The sequence below is a fragment of the Populus nigra genome, chromosome 8 (genome assembly GCF_951802175.1).
Source record: "Populus nigra chromosome 8, ddPopNigr1.1, whole genome shotgun sequence".
Classification (NCBI taxonomy): domain Eukaryota; kingdom Viridiplantae; phylum Streptophyta; class Magnoliopsida; order Malpighiales; family Salicaceae; genus Populus; species Populus nigra.
Window position 1 is genome coordinate 16986902 of NC_084859.1, and position 9430 is coordinate 16996331.

The 9430-nt window shown below is 32.9% G+C and overlaps 1 protein-coding gene across 1 annotated transcript; it reads left to right on the plus strand.

The window, feature by feature from the left end:
- The first annotated feature begins 3716 nt into the window (after nt 1–3716).
- Nucleotides 3717–7043, plus strand: LOC133702176 (galactan beta-1,4-galactosyltransferase GALS3-like). The gene is made up of 2 exons (XM_062126432.1): nt 3717–5223; nt 6471–7043. Exons 1-2 carry the CDS (start codon nt 3974–3976, stop codon nt 6814–6816), a joined length of 1596 nt encoding a protein of 531 aa, XP_061982416.1. The 5' UTR covers nt 3717–3973; the 3' UTR covers nt 6817–7043.
- Nucleotides 7044–9430: the final 2387 nt, after the last annotated feature.

Below are 9430 nucleotides of genomic sequence, written 5' to 3' on the forward strand. Positions count from 1 at the left end.
TATTAATGTTATCATGATAAAATAATATTTTAATTCCTTCATTAAAATAATATAATAAGATTCAGGAGTTATATATATACACACCTCTTTAACCGCTAAGTTAAAGAGTTTGTAATTTTCTCTCTTTAAGTATTCGTACTTTAATTTTTAAAATATTTATCCTACAAAAAACAAGAACAAGCATTTATATTCTTAAAATTTAAAACTCATTTTTTTATTTATTACAGTTACTTACTAAAAATTATAGACTTTATCATTAGAAAGTTCTAAACACCATAAAAAAAACTATTTTATAAGTGTTAAATTTTCTATCACCGACTATCGATTTCACAAGCCACGAAGAAGAAAATATTGAGATAAAATGTGATTACCCTTGTCCAATCCCTTAAAAACCACGTTTCCGTGCATATTGAATTTTGATAGGGTTAGCTTATCATGTTAATTGGACAGGAAGAAATGAAAACGGCTATCACTTGTACATTTGTATTTGATTCTTAATATTCTGTTCCAATTCAAAACGTTGCGGATTTATACATAACAATTAAATATCTTTAATGATGTATTGATACGTGTAAATGAAAACGTTCAGAAAATCTCTTGGGAGGAAAATAAGGGTGTAAAAAAAAATTAGTTTAAAATGTTTTTAACCATGCTAGCGATATTAATAATTTTAGGTGCTAGATTTCTTTCTTTCGTCGAAGGCCCATTCAACTGCACGAATAAATGAACATTTTATACTAAGAAAATGTTTAGGAATGGGGTTCAATCCGTGTTTTTAAAAAGTTTGATTTTTTTTATTAAAATTTAATATGATTTGTACGTTTTGAATCTTTTTGATGTGCTGATCTCAAAAATAATTTTTAAAAAATAAAAAAACATTAAAATTATTTAAAAAGCACCGGCAATCACACTGTCAAACAAGTCTTTAAGAGGGGTATAAGTTAACTGATCAGATTCTAAATTTGTTCTCTAAAAATCATTAATTTGAATCTCACAAATCTCAGGGGCACAGGAGGTTTACTTAGTCGTTAACTTCAGGATTTATGAGATTAGTCGAGGTACATGCAAGCTGACCCGGACATCCACTTTAACAAATAAATAAATAAGTGAACATTTGCCTCTCTCACTTTTTTTTTTAAGTTGTTTGACAGATGTTGTCAAATAATTATAGAAAGATGCATTGAAACTTGTTTGTGAATGGGAAGTCATGGCAACAAAAATTTAAAGCTGAATACGAGGATCCCATTAAAATAACTATAGAATTATAAGCGATTACCAGAAATAAGGGGCAGGAAATCTAAGAGACATTTCTTCCATGCAACCCTGGCACCGCGCTTTGACCTGAGTTTTGGATTTTAGCCGTTTTCTTTACAAGCTCGACGTTTGCAAGGTAGACTTTACATGTAGCCACGCTTCGTAGCGAGGCTCTTTTTTTTTTGCATTTAAAATAAATAGTGGAAACATGTTTTTTTAATAAAATAATTATGACTCCAGTTATAAATTTTGAATGCACTAAATAAGTTAGTTTTATTTATTTATTTAGATGATAAAAAATAAATAATAATAATAAATAGATTAAATTTAAATAATAATAATAATAATCTCGAGAAAAAATATTTTTGTAAAAAAAACAAACAATACAATTAAATTCTTAGCTCGTTAAATACAACATAATAAGATAAAAAATGACAAAAAAACTCGACTCGAGTCAATCCAAATTAGTCTGATAGACTTGTAACTTGGAGAATAAAGGGTGAGCCAACCCTGGTTAATTTGTCAAACCTGCGATTCAGGTCATAAAATCAGGATAATTAGATAGATAAAAAAACATAAACAATCACAAAGCTGAAAAGTATTTGTATAGTGTTTTCAAACTCATGACCTAAGGTATTGAACCAAAAATATCTTATTTGAAAAAACACAAAACTCAATTATCAACCAGTTAAATGTTGAAGGATTAACTTCGAAAAGGAATATCAATTACACAAAAGGATTTAAATTAAAAAATTACAATTAAAATAATAGGGGTTAAAATTAAAATAAAAAATAAATTTTATTTTCTATTGAAAGGTGTTACTGAAAAAAATTAATTGAACTAAAGACCAAAAAACAATCAAAATGATGATGATCAAATTTAAAATAAAAAATAAAAACAAAGTTTTTGATTGTATGGTGGAATTGAAAAGAAAAATCAACTCAATAAAAAGTCTAAAAAATCAAGATGTTGAAGATCAAATCATATATATATATATATATATATATATGATGGATTGAGATGGAATTATGAAATTGAAGACAAATAATTAGAAAGAAAAAAAATTGAAATTAAAATAATGATTGAAGTTGAGATACCAACAACAAAGAGGGCCTAACTGTGATTGAGAAGAGAGAAAAAAACTCACCAATGACAAATCAGATTATTGTCGTTGACACACACCACACTATTAGAAAAATGATACAGCGACACTTTCAAAGACATGATGGAAAAGTATTTTGGGATGTTAGGAGATGATGTATGTGCCGCTCAAAGGGCATGGGCACCTTCCAAGCGTGCAAAGTGCACCACACGCGCCCCGACTTTTTTTTTATATACTTGGTTAAATACTAAATCACCCCTTATTGACATGATTATAACAAAAAACCATTGTGAAAAGATAAAAAGTTTCTTGAAGGCTAGTTTTAATTTTTTTAGCTTTTAATAGTATTTTGGTTATTTTATTATGTTCTTTTTTATTATTTTTTTTAAATTATTGTGAAGAATAAAAAAATACCACTTAACACCAATTTTATAATTTTAATCTCATGAGTATCTTGATTGTTTTATTGTGCAATTAAAATGATAAATGACTTATTCTACTCTGGATAATTTGGTCAAAGATGTTGGTGTGAATAAGGAAAACAATGTTTTAAATAACAATATTTTTACTCACATGATACAATAAAAATCCCTCTTGTTAATCCAAGTAGAATATAGGAATAATCTTAATCTTTTTTAACAAAAAAAAGAAGAAAAGATTAGTGTGTGTGTGTGTGTGTATCATTTCAAAACCCAGTCCATTAAATATACTGCGATTTAAATGCCTCTAGTGGATTTAAAAATCATGTGGCTGAAAGAGACCAAGTTTAAACGCGGGGCTATAGAGAAACTTTAGAAACATACTGGGAAAAAAAATATAGGAAATAGAAACTTAACAGACCTAAAAGAAAAATGTAAGATCCAAAGATAGAAAATTATAGCACCACAAATTAGAATCTGCATTGGTGGAGTCTTTCTTCTTACTTACTTTTCGATTTCGAGTCGTTTTCTTTTTTTATAAAAAAAAGTGGAATTTTCTCGCAAGAAGCCAAGAAGTGATACGTATCAAGATTAAATTCCTAATTGCAACGTTTCTTTAATTACTTTCTCTTCAATGCCCTCCCTCCCTCCCTCAGTCTTATATATATATATATATATATATATATATATATATATATATATATATATATATATATATATATATATAATTAACGTAAAATTGCCTTAAAATTGCCTTTCACAAACTGACAATGAGTGTTTTGTCCCCCCATCTTTCCGGGATAATCTGGCCTTTTAATTAATTAGAATTTACAAACAAATTTGAAGCTTCTCATTTTCGGAGTACAAATCAAATCAAACCACATAATTGACAAATCCACTCTAATTTCAGAAAATACATAAACTAATCACCCAACGAAGAAAGATTACTACCTCCACTCTACCAATCATGTCCTAACATGGACAGCCAAGCAATTTGGAATCTACCCTTGAGAACAGTTATAAGAACACCCACAGACAGAAAAAGTCCCACGCACTGAAAAAAGAAACAAGAGAAAAGAGTAAAGAGAGCTAGCTAGCTTTCTCTGCCCCGTCGTCACCTCTTTTCTATCTTCTCTCTCAAGCAGAACCCGTTGATCTTAAGTGTTTCGCGGAGAGAATAAAAGAAGTCCGTCCAGTATGGGTAAAGAGAGATCAGAGAAAGAGAAAGTTGGAGGGGGAGAGCATAACAAGAGGAATATGTTCGTGTCTTGTGTTGTAATGAACTCGTGTGCTGCAGAGCTTAAACTTGTTTTAACAGCTCTTTTAGTTCTTTGCAGTATTGCTACTCTTTTCCAGATTCTTCCTTCACGTTTCGCCATCTCTGCTTCTGATCTCCGTTTTTGCATATCAAGAATCACCACCACCACCACCACCACCACCACTACCACCATTGCCCCCCTCAACTCCACCACCACCACCACCACCACCATTGCCCCCCTCAACTCCACCACCACCACCATACCTCTAACCCCATCTCCACCCTCCCCTCAAAAAGATCAAGTGGCTGACAATGGTGTTATAAAGCGAGTGTTTAACCCCTATGGTTCAGCTGCTTATAATTTCATCACCATGGGTGCTTACCGAGGTGGACACAACACTTTTGCTATTATAGGCCTTGCTTCTAAACCTCTCCTTCTCTACTCAACACCCACTTACCAATGTGAATGGGTCCCTGAATCGTCCTCTGCATCTAATTCTACTTTCTCCACCGTCTCTTACAGGATCCTCCCTGACTGGGGCTATGGTCGTGTTTACACTGTTGTTGTAGTGAATTGTACCTTTTCAGAGGCAGTTAATGGTGAGAATTCAGGTGGGAAATTGTTCTTGGAAGCCTCAACATCAGGCGGTGGTGATAAAAATCTTAACATTACTGATAGATTTGAGGTTTTAAACGAATCTCCAGGTGATTTAAACATGTCCGTTTTTAGTTCGAAGCCTAAATATGATTATTTGTATTGTGGCTCACCTTTATATGGTGGGTTAAGTCCACAAAGAGTGAGGGAATGGATTGCTTATCATGTGAGATTATTTGGAGAAAGATCCCATTTCGTGATACATGATGCTGGTGGGGTTCATGAGGAGGTTTTGGAAGTCTTGAAGCCATGGATGGAATTGGGTTATGTTACGTTGCAAGATGTAAAAGAACAAGAGAGGTTTGATGGGTATTACCATAATCAGTTTATGGTTGTTAATGATTGTCTGCATAGATATAAGTTTATGGCTAAGTGGATGTTCTTTTTTGATGTTGATGAGTATATTTATTTGCCACCGAAGAATACTATCAAGTCCGTGCTGGATTCCCTCTCGGGTTATACCCAGTTCACTTTTGAGCAAATGCCTATGAGTAGCAAGCTCTGCCTCTCTGCTGATTATGGTAGATATTACAGGTATATCCATGCTCACTCCCTTTCCAGTTTCACTCTTTTTTTTATTTTTTTGCACAATTGAGTTTAGTTTTATATTAGCACGACTGATTTCAAGCAGTCAGAACTACAAAACGGGTCTCTTTTTTTTTTGTTCCAGTATTTGTGATATATATATTTGAGTGAAAACAGAGATCTGCAGGTTCATAGGAAGGTCCTGCTAGCACAGTAGTGGTGAAGTTTTTATATGGTGAAAATTAGGTTCTAGGCCTTAAAAGATTGGGGTGGATTGTTGGTTGCTTGAGGCTTTTGGGATATTAGCTCATCAGTCGGCTGCTTTTAGCTTGTTTTGAATTTTCTAGTTTTGCTGTTTGGTTCCTTTTCCTTTTCCATTCTGGCAATTACGCGTGTATTTATTGGGTTTTTAACTTAACCAATGATTGAGCAAAATGTTAAGAGCATTATTGGGTTTTTGAAATATAGTATTGATACTTTACCCATTTGTAATGCGGTGGTTGCTGGATTGGAACATTTTAGAACTGATGTTGAACAGATAAACAAATGATTCAGTGGTTTGCTCATGTTTGGAATTATTCTTCTGGTGTCGTAACTTTGATTTTCTCTCGTTGTTGTATTAGGGCAGGTGGAAGTGGGGTGGTTTGAATTTTGTTCCAACAATATTATCTTAGTAATTACTATACTTTGGGGCTTGTCATTTCTTTTTTTATTATCAATCTTGTGTTTGTTCAAGTGTCATTGTATTTCCAAGAATAATAAAAAACTGAGGCTCGATCGCTGATGTTCACTTCTTAGAGAAAGGTTAAGAGTTCATTGTGGAATGGAAACTGGATTGTGGTGACGAAATGAACTTTGAAAATGAATGAAAATCAATTGGATAGCTGTGAGCGATGCTGACATAGAATATAGTGAGATTGCATTGATGTTAATATGGATGGGAAATAGAGGATTGCAATACCGAGGCTGCTTCTGCTGGGACTTGTTATGATGTGGGGTTCTTACCTCTTCACCGAAAATATCTATGATTTTGATCATGATACTGAGTTCCCATAAGATCTCCCTGTTGAGAAACTTGATTTCAGGAATTGCTTTCATGCTGTGATGACTGATGTGTCTAGTTCCTCCTTTCTGATATATCGGATGCATGCAGAGTTTAGAATTTCGTTGTTACTGGTCGTAAAATGACTGCAATTTGATTGAATTGTATCTTGTTCCCTTCATAACATGTCTTGTGATTATGCTTGGATTCACAGAAAGTGGGGGATCGAGAAGCTTGTTTACAGAGATGTGAAGAGGGGCATAAGGAGAGACAGAAAGTACGCAATCCAGCCGCGCAATGTCTTTGCAACCGGAGTGCACATGTCCCAGAACTTTGCCGGTAAAACAACATACAAGACCGAGGGCAAGATCAAATATTTCCATTATCATGGAACCATAGCACAAAGGCGTGAGCCTTGCCGGAACCTGCTTAATGTCACAGAGATCAACTTTGAAAACGTTCCATACGTTCTTGACACCACAATGCGAGATCTCGCGTGGTCTGTGAAGAAATTTGAGCTCAAAATGATCGGACCCAAGCTACAGAATACGCGGCAATGACTGAAAAATAATATTTATTTAAATTATTTTGTTACTACGTAGTTTCTTGGTAGTGATATTTATCTTTTTTATTTCATTGAAGGTTGGGTAGATGAGAAATATTCTTTTGGGTTTTTTGTATGTATGATAGTGTCTTTTTTTTTTTTCCTCCCTTTACGGGTACATAGATACAGGTGGTATATGAAGGGGGTAATTAATATGATATGGAAGGTGCTGCATTCTTTCAATTCTTCTCCATGTATTTAATTTAAATTTGCAAATACAATATGTTATTTCCCATGGAAATATCGTAAACTATGAGGTTGGATTGTTGTCGGTACGAGGTCCCACCGCCACCTTCGGGCGGTAAGCAATGTTGCTGCCTGTCTTTTTGGCATGAATTTCCCATCAATGACGGCCAGCTTTGGTGTTCTTTTTCAACGGTGAGAAAGGTTTTAACATGGATTAATTCTCAAGTAAACATGTGCTGCTGCCGTTCTTAAGGAAAGTCACAGGCTGCAAGTTTTCCTTTTCTTCCTAGGTCGTCATGACAAGTCCATGTGGGCGACAAAACTTTGGTCGCTTTCGAATGTCTAGCTCTTAACTAATGTGAAAAAGCAAAATGATTTTTCTTCCCTGATCATCATCATCATCTTATGATTTATTCAAGATGGTTGGTAAATTCTTAGAATTAATCTTCTTTCTTTCGTGGCGTATGACTGCAGGGATATATATATATATATATATATATATATAAGATTTTTCGCCCTTTGACCAAGATGGATTCAAAGGTTCACACGTAATCCCCCCTCTTGCCCAGCCATCCATGGAAGATGTTACAGATGCTTCGATAAAACATCGATTGCTAATTAATTGCTATTTATTCTCTAAAATGAAGATAGTTGTCACTGAAATGAAGATCCCATTAAAATATATATATATATATATATATGTATATGTATATATGTATATAGTATGTGCCTGTGTATTTTATCATATATATATATATATATATATATATATATATATCATAGAAAAGAAAAGAAAAGGAAATCTGATAGTCATAAATTTGGTTTGGTTGGTGGTCCCATTTCTACTAAATAATTATTATGTGCTGGATGAATTGGAATAATGTTGTTAGACAATTAGTGTATTTATGGCCATACCTTGAAAGGTAATGGATGTTTTAGGAATAATCTGGGAGCTTGATTTAAATAGTATTTTATAAAAATTTAATTTTTTTAAATTTTTTTTATTTTTATTTTTTATGTGCTGGTTTTAAAAATATTTTTAAAAAATAAAAAAATATTAATTTAATATAATTTTAAATAAAAATTACTTTAAAAAACAATAAATACAACCATTCTCTACGCCGTTCCAACAGCAATATTCTCTAGCATGTTCTCTCGATTCTCACCACTGCCAGCTCCACCTAGTTCAACATCTGCCCCCCATTCTCCAGCTATTTTTGAGAGAGTTTTCTGTCATGTAGCGACAATGAGCTTTAATTCCTTTTTCCTGTTGCTGTAGCAGCTTACTGCATAATTTGTTTCAGTGCTTGAAACTGCTTCTAAGTGTGTTTAGCTGGAAAAAATATAATTTTTGAAGGGATTTTTAATTATTTTAATATATTGATGTTTAAGATAAAAAAATCTGAATTTTTTATTAATATATTTTCAAATAAAAAACATTGTTTGTATGTCATCTTTACCAGACAAAATTCTAACCAAAATCATTTTAACATAATTTAATTTTAAATTATTTACAATAAATAATTCTTGAATTATGATCTAAAATAAAAAAAAAATCACTTCTTATAAACCATTTAAAAATATACTTTGAACGGATTACAAATCACTAATAATAATAATAATTGATCGCATAAACCTGGTTCGTGATTTCCACCCAAATCAATAATTAATCTTTTAAGAGTTTTGTTTATTATACATAAGTTATGGTATTAAAATATATACAATCAAAGAACGAAAATTATAATGCGTATAGGTTAATTTCTCATCCCTGGTTTATCATGCCAATGGTTTTGGCTTTGTATGCCAAGTAATTAACAATTTCAAAGATAAAAGTTAATTTTTTTTTCTTTCTGAAAAAGGGCTGAATGATCTCCATTGCTTGAAGTGAAGGGAGTATCAGACAGAAGAGTTCAATAGCTTGACACGATCACATCTCTGAGAAAATCTACTCCTGTTGTTGCTTTCTCCTTTTCTTCTGTTACAATATACCACCCACCATTGCCATTAATTTACTCAAGAAAATGGCAAAGCAATACCTCTTTGTTTATTTATCTATTAAGCTATCAGTTATCTCTTTAATTCAGCTCATTATTTTAATTTTGACAGGGAGAGACGGAGAGGTGGAAAGGGTATACTTGTTGGGGAACAGCACCTCCAAAAAGCATTGCTTCACTGTTTATATTCTTGTTCTTTCCATTGTATAGATTAATTCTAGCTCGCAAAAAACAAAGGATTAACAGGGACAGAGCACATGAGGGCATGTGGGACAGGAATGTGGGTTGTTCTTGACGATTTATGTCTGCGAGTCTGCTTGCGTTACGTTTTAACACAGGAAGGGACGAAGAAGGAAGAGGGATTGTTTTCTTCCAAAATTGACAACAGGG